The 16926-nt window shown below is 41.6% G+C and overlaps 1 protein-coding gene across 3 annotated transcripts; it reads left to right on the plus strand.

Moving 5' to 3' along the window:
- The first annotated feature begins 246 nt into the window (after positions 1-246).
- Positions 247-14831, plus strand: dpys (dihydropyrimidinase). Of its 3 annotated transcripts, none has more exons than XM_030750670.1 (9): positions 247-610; positions 2955-3113; positions 3243-3422; positions 5251-5440; positions 5714-5870; positions 6977-7118; positions 8326-8468; positions 12448-12655; positions 12932-14830. In XM_030750670.1, exons 1-9 carry the CDS (start codon positions 359-361, stop codon positions 12989-12991), a joined length of 1491 nt encoding a protein of 496 aa, XP_030606530.1. In that variant the 5' UTR covers positions 247-358; the 3' UTR covers positions 12992-14830. The 3 variants fall into 3 exon arrangements, with proteins under 3 accessions (XP_030606530.1, XP_030606531.1, XP_030606532.1); XM_030750671.1 differs by lacking the exon at positions 247-610 and adding an exon at positions 650-795 and having other exon boundaries at positions 12932-14831; XM_030750672.1 differs by lacking the exon at positions 247-610 and adding an exon at positions 844-1072.
- The last annotated feature ends 2095 nt before the right edge of the window (positions 14832-16926 follow it).

Raw genomic sequence — 16926 nt, forward strand, 5'->3', positions numbered from 1 at the left:
TTACTCAGTTACTCATGGGCTCAGTTTTTGGCTCCTAGTGAGTCGATCCCTCTATGATTTGTCTTTTATTCTCCACACACTCCGCTGCATGTGGTTGCAATCGCAGCTACCAAGGTACTGTAAATCATTATTAGGAGGGCGGGATGGTTTTGCGTTAGCTTTGCGAAATGCTGACCTGGGGCGTTTCTGTCCATTCGTGTCTCCTGTGAACTTTGGAGCTGACATTTGTAGCTTCTTTGGCAAAGCTTCTGGATTCCACTGCACTCAGACAGCCTAGCGTCACAGCGCAGAGATCAGTTCAGTTTGCACAAATTCTGTCCTAACACAGCGCAAACACACCGAGTTGCGCGCAGCGGGAATGGAGGAGCCCAGAGGCATCCTGATTAAAGGGGGCAAAGTTGTGAACGAGGACTGCTCCGTCATCAGCGACGTCTATATTGAAAATGGGAAAATAGTTGAAGTTGGACTGAATCTTCAGCTCCCAAAGGGAGCGCGAGTTATTGATGCCACCGACAAAATGGTGATCCCGGGTGGCATCGACACGCACACGCACATGGAGCTAGCGTTCATGGGAACAAAGGCTGTGGATGACTTCCATATCGGAACCAAAGTAACCTGTTACATACTGACAAAAAAATCATCTGTCTTTTTTATTTTATTTTCCTAGGCTAGTTATGTAAGGCGAACCAAACCAAAAAAAGCTGGTCATAATAAGAGGAGCAGTTAATTATTACAGTCATCCTCATCTCCATGCTGGGTGTCCGTTATAAGAATTGGACAACATTGGCCTATTTTGTAAGTCTCTAAACTAGATGAGTTGTGGATATTAATAGAATTGTAGTGTTTCCTGAGTGGCTCTTGGTTTGATTGCCTTCGTTATAGATCTATTTCTCACGTAGATACACAGTATTGTGCACGCAATGGATGTAAACCGTCCAGTCTTTGTCTTGTTTTCTATGTATCAAAAGTTTGAGTTTGGAGTTTGAGAGTCCTGAATGAGCTGACAGTGTGGGATTAAATTGATAGAACGACCTTTGTCCTAGAACAACAGCGTACAGTTTCAGTCCATAAGGTTTGGGACATTTTTTTTTTTTTCACCTCTGTAACATACCACACTGGATTTAAAATTCGGTCTAGATGTGATTAAAGAGCAGATGTTTAGCTTTGGTTTGAGGGGTTAAATACACTGACATTTTCAAAAATAACTGGACAAACTAACATCATTTTAAACAGACTGATTGTTTGGATGAAAATCCTTTGCAGTAGGTGACCCATGGGCATCACCAAGTGTGGCAAATACTCCCTTTAAACGCCCTCCCAGGCCTTTACTGCAGCCACCTTCAGTTGCTGCTTGTTTGTGGGTCTCTCTGCTTTCAGTTTTGTGTTTAATAACTGAAAATGATGCTCTGTTGGGTTGATATCAGGTGGTTGAATTGGCCACTGAGGAACATCCCATGTCTTTGCCTTGAAAAACTCTCAGGTTGCTTTTGCAGTACGCTTTGGCTCATTATCCATTTGCACTGTGAAGGGCAAATCAGTTTTGCAGCATTTGACTGAATCTGAACAGAGTGTCTAGCGCTGTACACTTCAAAAATTCATCCTGCTCCTTCTATTCATCATCAATAAACACAAGTGACTGCGTTCAACTGGCAGCCATACATAGCCATACCATAACACTTTCTCTCCCGGGTTTGACAGATAATGTGGGATACGTCAGATCAGGAGCTGTTTCTCTCCTTCTCCGTACTTTTCTCTTCCCATTATTCTGCCATAAGCTCATCTTGGTTTATCTGTCCAAAGACTGTTTTTCAGAACTCTTCAGGCTCTTTTAGATGTTTGCTGCCAAAGTCTAATGAGGCCTTCTTCTTCTTGAGTGTAACCAGTGGTTTGCCCCTTGTTGTAAACTTTCTGTATTTGAATTTATGAAGGCATCTCTTGATTGTAGACTTAAACAATGATACTCCTACCTCCTTGAGAGTGTTCTTGACTTGGTCGCATGTTGTCAAGTTGTTTTTCTTAACCACGGCAGTAACTCTGTCATCATTCGCTTTAGCTATTCTCTGTGGTCTCTCAGGTATTTTGATGTGCCTGAGCTGGCTAATGCATTCCTTCTTTTTAAGAACCAGATTGTTGATTTGTCCACACAAGTTTTGCTGTCTCTCTGAGAGGTTTATTTTGGTTTTCCAGCCTAATGATGGCCTCCATCACTTGCATCAACATCTCTCATATTGATAGTTTCAGTGAAAATATACCAAATAGGCATTCAGCTCTTGGAACTTCAGATCCAGATTTTTTTATCAGCTTCATTTGTCAAGAAATAACAAGGGGACAAATGACTTGGTTGGCAGTGATATGGATCTTTTATTTTGAAGGTTGTTAAAGACAGTGGCATCCTGTTTGTTCATGTATGCAGCTTTACTTCAGGGTTAGTCAGGTTTTTGGTTAGGTTCATTTGTCTGCACCTTGTTCATTAACGTCTAACACGTGTGTAAAACTCAAGGCTGTGGGCCACGTCCAGTCATTAACAAATTTTGATGTGGCTCATGTATCACTTTAGGCTTTCAATCTCTGTTTTCTAAGAATATAATTCATGTTGTGGTTTTGAATTTACACACCAGCACACACACACACACAGAGGGGGAACAAAACTGCTAAAACTGAAGGTTTTAGGAAAACAGGCTACATTTGTATCAGGTCTTATTTTGGCTGGTAGTGATAACAAGAAATCTGTCCAACATTGTTCGTTCAAGCACCATTCAGAGATCCAGAGGTGATTATTTCTAACATCTGGACTAGCATCACTTAGATTTTTGTCTGTCATTTAGCCTCTGACACCATGCCACATACCACCAGTTTCATGCAGGAAAAAGCAGTTAATTTGATTTTTTTTGTTTCATTTTATGCATGCCTGCTTCACAGGTCAATCGTTTACTTACATCTCCGTGTTTTACTAGGCTGCTTTAGCAGGAGGGACCACAATGATCCTGGATTTTGTCATCCCCCAAAAGGGCAAGTCTCTCCTCGAGGCGTATGACTGTTGGCGTGAGACAGCTGATCCCAAAGTTTGCTGCGACTACTCTCTGCACGTCGCTGTCACATGGTGGAGTGACAAGGTGATCGAGTGAATCATTTGTTGATAAAGTAGCTTTATTGTGAAGCAGGTTTGCCTATTCCAAATATATTACATCCTGCTTTCCCTAAGAGCTTCCATATATGTCTCCTTTATTTTATTTTTTTTTTAGGTCCAGAAAGAGATGGAGACTCTGGCCAAAGAGAAAGGAGTAAATTCCTTCAAGATGTTCATGGCCTATAAAGATGTCTTTATGCTGCAGGATTCTGAGCTATATGCTGCCTTTGCGCAGTGCAAGAAGGTCGGAGCTATAGCTCAGGTTCATGCTGAGAATGGAGATTTGATTGCAGAGGTTGGTTTGAAACACACAAAGTACATGAAGACAGATGGTGAAGAAGTTGCTTGCATTGAAGCAGCTATGTTTTTTATTTTTGCCTTACAGCTGCATACTCCCTGCTGGAATATATTTCTGAAAGGAAAATATGCTAATAGTATTGAGGAAATACTCCTACACCAATCAGAGAGTTCACAGTCCAGGCGTAAGCAATGTGGTTAATTTGTTGGCAAAAATAAAGAATTTAACTTTAAGAAAATGTCCTTAGTATGGTCAGATACTAAACCTGCTTGCATGCTGCTTTGCTTTTCCATCGAGGAAGGTTTGGTCAGAGAAGGTCAGGTAATTAGTGTCAGAATGTAAACACACCGGAGCCCAGAAGGAATGATGAGTTAATGTTTCACCCTGATGGCAGCTAAGTTTCACTTTGTGTCCAAAGAATTGTGTCCAAACACTGTGACGCTGATAGCTGTGCAAAATCTGCTATTACTCAGTTATTATTCACCAGTGCTGACTTTGCTTTATAGAATTAAGATTAATTGCGCTGGTTGAAACCATATAATAGGGTGCGAATAGAGGAACTGTGGTATTGAATGAGGAAGTTAGGATTCGCAGAGAAGTATGTGAGGGTGGTGCGGGATATGTTTGAGGGCAGTGGTGAGGTGTTCAGTGGGAGTGACAGATGGATTTAGGGTGGAAGTGGGATTACATCAGGGATCGGCTCTGAGCCCCTGATTGACCTCATCTGTCAGCCTGTCCATCACCAGGCTGACAGATGAGGTCAGGCAGGAGTCTGTGTGGACTAAGATGTTTGTAGACGACATTGTGATCTGTAGTGAGAGTAGGAAGCAGGCAGAAGGGAGGCTGGAGAGGTGGAGGTATGCACTGGAGAGAAGAAGAATGAAAGTCGGAAGAAGCGAGACAGAATACATGTGTGTGAATGAGAGGGAGAGACGGGTGGAAAGGTGAACATGCAAGGAGTAGAGATAGTGAAGGTGGATGAGTTTAAATTCCTGGAGTCCACCATCCACATGTTAAGATTTTCATTGGGAGTGACCGGAATGGACAGGATTAGAAATGAGTAGATCAGAGGGACCGCTCAGAATGAGCATTTTGGCGATAATGTTAGAGAGGCAAAGCTGCAGGGGAGGGATAGTGGATATACTGGACAATAGATGTTGAATATGGAGCTGCTAGGCAGGAGGAAACGAGGAAGACCACAGAGTGGATTCATGGATGTAGTGAAGGAGCACATGGTGTGATAGATGACGATGCTAGGGATAGCATGAAATGGAAGAAGATCTGCCGTGGCGACCCCTAAAAAGGAAGCAGCCTGAAAGAAGAAGAAAAAGAAGAAAGCTGGTTGAGTCATGATGGCTTACTGACATGAATGGGAAATTATTGCTAATATTATTAGACACACCTGCAGCTACAGTCTGACAGTCAAAATTCCTGCCACGAGAAAGATCTGTTATTCCTCAAAATGTATATTTTCCTAATTTTTCCTCAAGGGCAATGGCTACAAACCACCACCAGGGGGTAGCAAATACTCAACAACAACTCCTGTGGCTCTGCTGTTGCTTCTACTAGGAGGCCTGTTAAATGTCTAGCCAGCATTAAATTAATGCACTCGCATGCTCTCATTCACAGTAGCACATTTTTTATTTGATTTAATCAATATTACTTTCACAAGTGTAGATCCGTTTGTGTGTGATTTGTGTCTGCGCGCTGTCTTTGCCTGAGCGGTCCCTCTCTGCCTTGAAGGGACACAGTGCTGGGTTAACCGTCCATCTCCTTTAACCTTTAATCCTGCCTTGTTGTCTCTGTCCCCGCTGGGAACCGACAGGGGGCTAAGAAGATGCTGTCCATGGGCATCACAGGACCAGAGGGCCATGAACTGTGTCGGCCAGAGGAGGTGGAGGCCGAAGCCACCCAGCGAGCTATCACCATTGCCCATGCTGTCAACTGCCCGCTCTATGTAGTTCATGTGATGAGTAAATCTGCCGCCAAGGTTGTGTCTAATGCACGCAGAGATGGTGAGTGTGGCCTGCTGCCATCTGCTGGTTAAAAGGGGGCGAGACTGAGAGATGACAGGCTTCAAAATCGGTTTCAGTATTCTGTGTTTTATTTTTCATGTTTAAATAAAATATTTAATTATTTATGTGAGGGGTTTTGTTTCCATGGCAACATTTACAACAAAAAAGCCACTGAGAACTTAATCTCAGCCTGAGGTTTTTGATTATTCTCAAGCCGATGGAGCTTACCCTGAGTAAATACCTGATACCCCCCACCCCTTCCTTTCTTAACAGGGCGTGTGGTGTTTGGGGAGCCAATTGCCGCTGGGTTGGGCACTGATGGTACCCACTACTGGCACCAAGATTGGGCCCACGCTGCTGGCTTTGTCATGGGTCCTCCCCTTAGACCTGACCCCAGCACACCTGGGTACCTCATGGACTTACTTGCTAAGTAGGTAGAACTGAACATCCAGTGGTCAGTATTTACCTGAACAGCTCATGTTTTCTACAATACCTTCAGTATATTTATCTATTTTGAAGCCATGCAAATTATTATCTTCACACTATGAACATTTCTCAATTTACAGGCCCTCATGGTACATAGGGCTGTGTCTAAATTTTGTGCTTTTTTAATATTTTTTATCTTTTTACAGTATTTTTCATAACTTCATGAGTAGATGAGATGTCCACATGAGGCACTGAGTGATTATTTTTGGAAGTTCTGGAAGTTTGTTCTGTCCTCGTCCACTTGTGCCTCTGCGATACATGTTGGGTCTCATCCAATTTTTACTTTTTTTTAATCTCAACTTGAATTTCATTTTGTAAGTGTACAAAGTTGGAGCCAAATCTGTTGAGCAGAGAGGGTGGTGAGCGAAGAATGTAATTTTATGGCCAAAAAACTCTGTGTGGCACGGCAGCACACACACTGCAGTTCAGCCTGTGTCTGCTGAATGGCCTTCCTCAGACCCTTTAGTGTGTTGCAGTAGAATGGTGACAGTCTGACTGTGGAGTAGGACTTCACCCTGTCCAGCCCAGTGAATGTGGAAAACAAAGGGATGTGGGCTTTGGATCCTTTGACTGAAAACTGCTCTTTGTGCTGTGGGTAATACCACAGCCCCCCATCGGTTTGAATCAGAATGATGAAAGTTGCCTCGAAGGAGGGTTTGACCAGGTTTTAATCAGTTATTGTTTTTGAGTCCTGAAACTTTATGATCGCACCTCAGAGAAGAGAGAAAGAGAAAGTACAGCTGCTGGACCTTCAATACAGGAATGTTGTCCCATTCAGTCCTGGTTTCACTATCGGCCAATTGTTTTCAGTTTGTGAAAGGTCTGGACCACAGACAGGCCGGTTCAGTACCCAGAGTCTGGAGGATATGGCATCCACATTTTCAAAACATCACATTTTGTTTTTGTTTACATTTTTCGCAGTGTGCCAGCTTTTTTGGAATTGGGGAATTGGGGTTGTAGAATTTACCCTCAAGGTTACTGATATTTTTAAAAGTTATTCAATCATCAGTTTTCTCATAACATTCATTTTCCTTCTGTTAATTGTGCCAGTGATGATTTAAGTGTGACTGGGACGGACAACTGCACCTTCTCTGTGTGCCAGAAAGCCCTGGGCAAAGACGACTTCACCAAGATCCCAAATGGCGTCAACGGTGTCGAGGACAGAATGTCTGTCATCTGGGAGAAAGGAGTGGTCAGTACTAAAGACATGTCTTTAGTTGACATTTAAATGTCTCTTAAAGCGCCACTTTGCTGATAAAAAGTTTTAAAGATGTCCTGACTTGCGGCTGTTTGTGTCCACACAGCAGAAAAATAGACTTAAATTTGACTCTGACGCGATTCATGATGTTATGTCAGGAAGTTAGTAACACTTTATAATACAGCCCACAAATAAGGGCATAATTCCCCTGTAGTTACATGGAATTACAACATATTTCATTTGAAATTACAGTGTAATTATACTTACAACAAATACTTATAGGTAGGTATATTAGAATAAGGGGGTAACAAAGCATAAGTAATTTTATTTTTATTTACCTTTTATTTTACCATTATAAATGTGATAAGTTGTACCGAGTTACAAGAAAAAAATAAATGCAATCAAAATTCTTTTTTGATCAAAAGGGAAGGAATGTCTCCTTTCCTGTAAAATACCCAGAATTTAGGAGCTACTTAAATTTACTTGCAGAGCAATTATTTCCTCTTTCCTGTAAAAATTACAGGAAAGAATTACAGAATAATTTGTCTCTCCTTTCCTGTAAAATACCTGAAGTTATGCAGTACTTAAAATTACTCATCCACTGCCTAAAATTACTCAAAATTGCTTACAGACTACTTAAATTTACTTTTTTATTTCTTGGTTTACTGTAAAAGCCTGACTTGTTACCCTCGTTATACTCGTGTACCTACCTTCAGGTATTTTTAGGTAAATATAATTAAATTTTAATTTCAAATGAAATACACTGAAATTCCATTTAATTATGGGGGAACTACACCCTTAGTCATAGGCTACTATTTTTATTGTATAAGCTTTTATCCATAATTTTACTTTTCTCATATTTATTTAGGTGAAATGCATGTTTCTTTTATCCCGCAACACAAACAGAAGAGGCAATAAACTCTCAGAGCTGTAGATGGCTGCAGAGTGCAAACACTGCATTTTCTTGCCATTGTTGTGGGGCGGGTGCATCAGCTCGGCTGCCCCAAGGCCGCTGGAAAGATTTACTTTGTGCAACGGTGCTTACAAATCACACATTAGACGATATTTTGGCAGAAATGAGTTGCTTGCAGCACAGTTAAGCACTGACCTTTTGTCTGCTAATTCTGTGCATTGTTGTCATCCACTATGGTCCCCCACTGTAACTCAAACTGGGCGCTTTGTGCATTTTTCCTCCCCTCAGCATAGCGGCAAAATGGACGAGAATCGATTCGTGGCTGTCACCAGCAGCAACGCAGCAAAAATCTTTAACTTGTACCCGCAGAAAGGCCGAATCACCAAGAACTCGGATGCTGATGTGGTTATATGGGACCCAAAGATGACCAGGTGAGAAGCGGCTCAGGCCGTTCACCAGTGTGGAAGGAAGCCCTCAGTTAGTGTGTGTACAGTTTTAAATGTGCGCAATTAATGCAAATCCTGACGTTTTAAAATGGAGACATCTTCATGATTTCCATCAGCAGCTTCATCACACAGCGATGCTCAAACATTTGGCGCACTTGAGAGCGTCTTAAGGGTCTCAGGCACTTTGTTAAATAAGATAAGGATTTTAAGTTTGGCAGTAAAGCATGTGGGACATAGATACAGGCACCTAAAAAGAGAAGAGCTGTATCTTTCATCCTGTGCCACGTCAACACTAAGGCACTCACTAACCCTCCACATAAGCTGATTACGTCTGTGCTCCATCCAAAAGTCAGGGTATGTCATCACTTAGCTGCAAATTAAAGCATAGCACAATTTGCATATGAATCAAATTCATCACTCTATTAAAATGTTTTTGAAACGATTCCTTTTTTTTTTTATCTATGTTTTTGGAAAGGATTTTAACACACTTACATAAGCTAGATGTGCACAGCATCAGTGGGACGATGCTGATGGGTCATGGTGAGGGTTTCAAAACTGACGAATATTTCATGTGGGAGCTAAACCAATTTTCATAGCGCAGTACGCACAGTATTATGGCTATTTTCAGGAATCTGCTTGCAGACCTGATCGTGTGATTGTTTTATATTATTTGAACCCAGTTCCAAATATGCAGCAGAGGACAGTGTGCTATTGTGTGAAGCATACGCACTGTTGCAGACACTAAGGACAGTTTGCATTCCAGCAGCTTGCGTACTGTAGCACAGTCTTATATAACCCGGAAATAGCAATGCACCGCTCTGTTTGCTGAAGGATCTGGGCTGCGTCCCTCAGGGAGGTCACTAACTGTGGATGTGAGTTAATGAAGAGCACATTAAACCCCAGCATAGTTTGCTGTAAATGAATTCAGTAGTAATATGAAAAAAAACGAAACAGCTTATGTGAGGAACCAGTGAACCCCACAGTTATTACTACTCTCTAGTATTTCTGTCCCCTCAGACCTGTCACTGCTGGACATCGCCTGTTTATTTTGCTGTTTTTAAGTTGCCTCTTTACCATATGTGCACGTCTGTGGATGTCATAATGCCTTTCAACCATGAGAGCGCATCATGTTTGATTGCTGCACAGTGAATTCATCTGTGAAACTGTGTAATTAATTGCCCTCAGCACAAGTGTCACTTCATAACATCCGGGACTGGGGGCCACAAACAGTTGCATAACCCCCCTCCAAAATAATGCCTAGGAAGCTCACTCAGTTGCCCTGTTTCTCATAATTGGGTGAGTTGAATAATGAGGGCACATCTTTTTTTTTGTCAGTGCACACTAGCATGGTGTCTGGCTTTACAAATCAACAGGAAATATGCATGTGTTTGTGAAAGGAGAGGCAAAAAAAAAAAAAAGACATCCAGTGAATTCAATGGAAGCAGCTGAGTCAGGCATATTTTGCTGTTCCCTGCTGATTTAGTCCTTCAGTCAGATATGATTTATTTGTTAGACATCATCAGTCTGTACTGTGCAGAGCATTTCAGAGAGATTTTCTACATTTTTCAGCAAACCCTATTTAAAATGTGCTTGAACCAACATTAAGTTACTTTATGTAGTTGTGCAAATGTAAGGATTCAAACTTCAAGCTGCTATGATCAGTCTTTTTCTATGGATTGCTGACAGAGGGATATCATCTGACTTCTTTTGTTAGTTGGTCCAGTCAGTTGCATCAAGACAGCAATAAAATGGCACCGTATCAGTCTGCTATCAGTTTGTGATCGAATGGGGTCAAGTTAGAAATTATATGCAATCTGTTTGTGAGAATGCGGCCACAAGTTCACATAGTTTGATGGATATGAAAATTATCAACCTGAATTCAAAACACCCTGAAAATCAAAGTGAAAAAATGATGCAGCAGCCTAGTCCATTTTACTGAAATTTCATTTCAGAATCCCAAAATGGTACTCAGTAGTTTGTGTGACCCCCATGTGCTTTTACGCATGCCTAACAACGTCGGGGCATGCTCCTAATGCGACAATGGATGGTGTCCTGGGCAATTTCCTCTCAGATCTGGACCAGGACATCACTGAGCTCCTGGACAGTCTGAGGTGCAGCCTGGCGGTGTCAGATGGACTGATTCATAATGTCCCAGAGGTGTTCTCTTGGATTTAGGTCAGGTGAGCTTGGGGGCCAGTCAATGGTATCAGTACCTTCATCCTCCAGGAACTGCTTGCATATTTTCGCCACATGAGGCCAGGCATTGTTGTGCACCAGGAGGAACCTAGGACCCTCTGCACCAGCATAGAATCTTACAATGAGTCCAAGGATTTCATCCTGATACCTAATGGCAGTCAGGGAGCTGTTGCCTAGCCTGTAGAGGGTTATGTGACCCTCCATGGATGTGCTTCCCCAGACCATCACTGACCCACCACCAAACCGGTCGTGCCGAACGATGTTATAGGCAGCATAACATTCTTCATGGCTTCTCCAGACCCTTTCACATCTCTCATATGTGCTGCTCTCATCTGTGAAAAGCACAGGGCGCCAGTGGTGGACCTGCCAATTCTGGTATTCTGTGGCAAATGCTAATCGGGCTCCGCACTGCTGAGCAGTGAGCACAGGGCCCACTAGAGGATGTTGGGCCCTCAGGCCACCCTCATGAAGTCTGTTTCTGATGGTTTGGTCAGAGACATTCACACCAGTGCCCTGCTGGAGGTCATTTTGTAACTCTGCAGTGCTCATCCTGTTCTTCCTTGCACAAAGGAGCAGATAGAGGTCCTGCTGATGGGTTAAGGACCTTCTACAGCCTTGTCCAGCTCTCCCAGAGTAACTGTCTGTCTCCTGGAATCTCCTCCATGCTCTTGAGACTGTGCTGGAAGACACAGCAAACCTTCTGGCAATGGCACATATTGATGTGACATCCTGGAGGAGTTGCAGTACCTGTGCAGCCTCTGTAGGGTCCAGGTATCTCCTCATGCTACCAGCAGTGACACTGATCCTAGCCAAATGCAAAACTAGTGACAAAACAGTCAGAAAAGGTGAGGAGGGGAAAAAATGTGAGTGGCCTCTATCTGTGGAAACCATTCCTGTTTTGGGGGTTTGTTTCATAGTTGCTCCTCTAGTGCACCTGTTGTTAATTTCATTAACACCAAAGCAGCTGAAACTGATGAACAACCCCCTCTGCTACTAAACTGACCAGATCAATATCCCAGAAGTTTAACTGACGTGATGCTGTACTCTGATTATAGTGTTCCTTTCATTTCTTGAGCAGTGTATTATGGTGCTTTGAGGGAAATTATTATACTTGGATATATCCAATCCTTCTACGTAGACATTTACCACCAGTGCGTTCAGATACACGATTTTAAGTAATTTAATAATTTCTGCTACTAAACTCCACCACAGCTTTGCTACTGTAAATTTGTTCTGCTGAGAACTCAAAAGTGCTGCCTCTCTTGTGTTTCATATTCACCATCCAGCTCCAGCATGCACAGTCAGTTTTTTTTTTTTTATATATCTGGATCCTGGCTATGCTGCAATATTATGTGGCAGTGTTCATGTAGCAGCCTTTGGATAGATGCCACAATAATGTAATAAGCAGCACTGAAAATGTTGAGGTGCCTTTTTATTGTCTGAAAGAAGCTTAGTGTATGTGCTTAGTAAGCCTTTAAGAGCCTCACATGAGCAAAAGTTTTGAATAATACATTATATTATTACTGCATAGTGAACGAACTGCAGTAACCCGATGCTGTGAGTACATCTTGGCCTGATTCAATCATTTTCAGATAGGGATGGACTGCATTAAGTTTTCACAATAGGTTTACTCTTTTCTTTAATATTCAGAAAGCATCCAGTGATCATCTTGCTTCTAACGCAGGCTACATGTGACCAGGAAATTTAGCTCTAAAGAAGCTTTTGCTGCCTGTTTTTTTTAAACCTACATATCTTTATGACTTGGTAGGAAAATATCAGCCAAGACTCACCACCAGGCTGTGGACTACAACATCTTTGAGGGCATGGAGTGTCATGGTGTACCTGTCATCACCATCTCCAGAGGCAAAGTGGTCTATGAGGATGGGCGGCTAAAGGTGTCACCAGGGCACGGCCAGTTCATCCACAGAAAGCCATTTTCTGAGTTTGTTTACAAAAGAATCAACCAGCGGGAGCAGGTTAGTAAAGTGTCACCCAAAAAAGGTGAACTATAGGGGCGACTACAGGATGAGGACAGTGGGGTGTGATTTTGACTCAGCCTGTTTCTGATATTTTCTTGTTCCTACTGTAAATGAACGTCATAAATTACACACAGGAAACACGAAACGACTGCTTAACTTGTAACACACTTGTCATAGTGAACTCAGAATTTTGAGTTCGAAGCTGCCAGAATGGGAGCAGGTACCACACAGAAGTGACTTGACCTTTCTGTCTGCTTTGTATTTGGCCTGCAGGTGGGGAAACCTACAGCTGTGATCAGAAAGCTCTATGAAGGCAAAGTCATTTCTGTGTGAACATAAAGGGCACTTTGAATCTCCAGCTGTGTCTCCAGTACAATCCAGAAGCTACCAAACAATGAGTGTCTTCTCACAGATAACCTTCATCTGAGTGTTTTTTTACATTTTAAACATCTGACAGTTATATTGTGTTGAATTTGTGCAAGTCATGCTGTCATTTAAAAGAACTGTGTGCAATACTGGGGATCAAGACCTGGGTCAATGTTCTACTGGAGGATGACCCTGTGTTGCATACAGCTGTATTTGCAGTCCGCTCTGCTCAGTACACAGGTCAATAAAACCAACTCTGCTGCTGGAAATTATACTTTTTCTCTTCTTATGTAATAAAGCAACTCACCATAAGAAATGAAAATAGGTTTTATGCACGAGTTTGTGGTGAAGAAAGGGCTCAAACTATTAATTATACTCTAAAATAATACTAAGTCAGCATTTATAGTTGTGTGTAAATGTGCCTGAGTCTTCTTCTTGCTTTCACATTTTTTACCCCCATTTTTCTAAATGCGTGTTGCCATTGGTAACAGAACTGTCTCTCACCCAATAGCATCCTTCCCTTTGATGAAATATTCATTAAAACACACTGACATGCGTTGCAGTATTAAGATTTACTCTGCTGACCCAGACTGACTCTGTGCTTACATATTCAGCAGCCTCTCACATCATTATACACTCCATCTATGCCCATGTATGGACTGTATTCATCCCGTCCCGTGGTAAAAAAAAAAAGGTCTGCGGCTGTCATCAAGCATCATGTGGCAACTTCCCATTGGGCCTGGCATGCTGGCGTGGTATTATGCCACAGGGCCAGTTGAGACATAGTGTGAGCTTATCAGGTTGCCACACGGGTCAGTGGTAGCGTGTGAGTCACAGAATGCCTACTCATCCTTAAGCTAGAACACTTCCTTCCTTTTTTCTCAAACTGTGTGAAGGATGGTTGGGGGCTGGCGGGGTATTGTACAGTGAATAGTGAGTCTATTTAAAATGATGCCCTGGCTCCATTTAAACACACAAACCTATCGATTATAATTTGAGTTCTCGGGTTTTCAGCATTGATTGAGCTCATTAATTTTAGTGATCACAGTATTTTTAAGAGTAGACCACATTTAAAAGTGTATTGTTCTATTTTTTTTACATTAGGCTTTGCCAACCATGGTGATACCAATCACAGGCACCACATGCAGTGTTGGTAATTGTAGTAATGAAAATGTGGAAGCACTGAAGACATTTAAGAGCAAAATTTAAATCCAGTAATAATGAATGGAAACACTTCATGTGAAGAGTTTTTGTCACTGATTCTATTGCAAGTGATTTTGTGAAATCATAAACTTTTTTTTTTGGAAGATTTTTTTTGTTTTTATTTGGCTCCAGTTGGGAAATTCATACTGTTAATTTTACACAATCACTGCAGGGCAGCCCTGCCACAGGCTGACAACCATGCCAAGGTGGACCCCAACTCTCACCCTATGACATCTGGGATATGCTCCAGCATCCCCCACCTGCCTGAATTGGATAAGCATAAAAAAAGAGATAGATGGACAGTTACAAATTCAAAAAAAATTATAGAAATTTTTAAAAATTTTCTTTAGTCTTTAGTTTCTGAACTGAAAGGTACACCTGTTCAACCTGCAGTTCACCAGGTGTACTTAATCTGAATGTATTTTTAATGTAATTTTGCAGGATCAAAATTTGGTATCAACAACATGAAAGCATGGATCCATCCTGCCTTTTATCAGTGGTTCAGGTGCAATAGAGTGAGAAATATTTTCTGAGTGTACTTTGGGCCACTTAGTAAATCCCACAGCCTATGTGAGTATTGTTGTGACCTTCTGATGCAAATAATAAAAGTATGCTTCCAGCCCCATAAACATATGATGCCATGAAGCTCTGATCTTCTCAGACTGGTTTCTTGAACATGACAATGAGTTCATTGTACTAACGGGAGATTTGCATTATATGTGCAGCAGATAAATCTTTAGCAAGTGTGCGATGCTGTCATGTTAATATGTTTCCAGCACCTTCTTTACTCTGTGTCATGAAGAATTAAGGCATTTCTGAAGGTAAAAGGGCATCAATCCACTACAGATGCAGTAGCCACTGAGCATATGAGTTCACTTCATCAGAAACTATATACTTAGTAAATTTGTTAATCATTACATCGCACATCTCAAACAAGGCTGGGCCAGCGGTGATCCTTCTCCAACTGGCAATGCAGCTGAAGTTATTTGAATGTACTAAATAGTGCGTCTGAAATGATACAAGTATGCTGGACCAGGGTTATAATAGTTTTGGATTTTACATTATAGTTTAGTTTTAGTTAGTTTTTACTTTTTTTTCTCTAATTCAGTTAGTTTTAATTAGTTTTCAGAGTGGTTTTGCTCGTTTTTATTAGTTTTTATTTTTGGTTTCATGCTTAGTTTTAGTTAGTTTCAGTATTAGTTTTAGTATTTTCATACCTGATCAGGTGCAAGATTCAAGGCGCAAAAGTGACTATTGTGTAATGAAAACTTGACAAAAGATACCGTTTAAAGAAATATATTCAACAACCAGCTGTTCACAAGACATGCTAAATGTGTGTAATATTAAGGACACACATGAACATCAACAGGGAGAAACAAAGAAAAACATGAATTCCCAAACTCAATAAATTCTACAATAAACTCCACAATAAACTTCAGCATCAGTGCAGCAGATTAATAACGCCTACATGTGGTGTTAAACAAAAACAAACTCTTTGAAGGAGTCAAAGCTCAAATCCAGCTGCATCCTGATGTTCTCACCACCTGAAGCTGCTTCTGTTTTGGAGCTAGCTTGGTTAGATGCTCGCTAATTAAACCTGCAGGGTCTTTGCGGCCTCTGTACACAACCTACAGAAGTTGCCGACCTCATGTCCGCATTTATGCTTGTGTAGCTGGATTGTGTGTGTTATTACCTTGTGGTCGTGTGCAGGTGTACTCAAAGAACCTCCATACGGGACTCTGCCGCTTTCTCGGCAGACCGCAGCAATTACTCGGCGGACCAGCGCGGTGAGCGCACGCACATGCGCACTCACACAGTTGTCCTGTGGCGCTCCCAGCTTAAACTCCGAGAGCGGAAACAATGATTTCATATCAATCCACAAGGCTTCAAATGAAAGTCAGTTTATCGATAATTTCAGTTAGTTTTAGTTAGTTTTGTAAACTCACAATTCAGTTTTAATTAGTTATCGTTTTTTCCTTTTAATTATAGTTTTTATTTATTTCAGTTAACGACAATGTTTTTTCAATTTCAGTTTTCGTTATTTCGTTCGTTTTCGTTAACTATAATAACCCTGTGCTGGACGATAGTACATATGTTGAGCACATAGTGTATAGCAGGGGTAGGGAACTCCAGGCCTCGAGAGCCGGTGTCCTGCAGGTTTTAGATGTGTCCCTGATCCAGCACACCTGAATCACATATAGAAGTCATTAGCAGGACTCTGGAGAACTTGACTGCAGACTGAGGAAGTAATTCAGTCATTTGAGTCAGGTGTACAGCAGTTTTGACCTATCACTGCTCACCCATCACTACATTTCTCACCTGCCACAGTCTGTGTAATAAGTCAGTAGGCTGTGACCCGTCCCTATGCTTAGTGAAAACACAGCACCTGTAAGATGTTAATGAACAGTGACAATGCCTAAGTGGGAAGAGGACAGTGCTGCTCACTGCACATGCAGAGGACATCTGTCTTAGATTATGTAAGCAAATATCTCTGTTCTACATTCTGCTTCACAAACACAGAAGGAAAAACACAGACGCCTGTGAGGTTACCGTATTGCTGTGGAATCTTGGCTTTATTCGAGCTTTTATGTCACAAATATAGTTAGGTGCTTATTCATAACAGAATTAACTGCAACCATCACAAATCAATACTCGCAAATTGCTCATAGTTTGGGGTTGATTCATAACAGAATTTGTCA

The sequence above is a fragment of the Archocentrus centrarchus genome, chromosome 16, assembly GCF_007364275.1.
Source record: "Archocentrus centrarchus isolate MPI-CPG fArcCen1 chromosome 16, fArcCen1, whole genome shotgun sequence".
Taxonomy (NCBI): domain Eukaryota; kingdom Metazoa; phylum Chordata; class Actinopteri; order Cichliformes; family Cichlidae; genus Archocentrus; species Archocentrus centrarchus.

What these genes read in the sequence shown, in the direction of transcription:
- dpys (XM_030750670.1), top strand. Translation starts at nt 359, where the DNA reads ATGGAGGAGCCCAGAGGCATCCTGATTAAAGGGGGCAAAGTTGTGAAC. An exon ending in GTCTAATGCACGCAGAGATG is followed by an intron (nt 5,441 to 5,713) that starts GTGAGTGTGGCC and finishes CTTTCTTAACAG; the next exon opens with GGCGTGTGGTGTTTGGGGAG. An exon ending in TCATCTGGGAGAAAGGAGTG is followed by an intron (nt 7,119 to 8,325) that starts GTCAGTACTAAA and finishes TCCTCCCCTCAG; the next exon opens with CATAGCGGCAAAATGGACGA.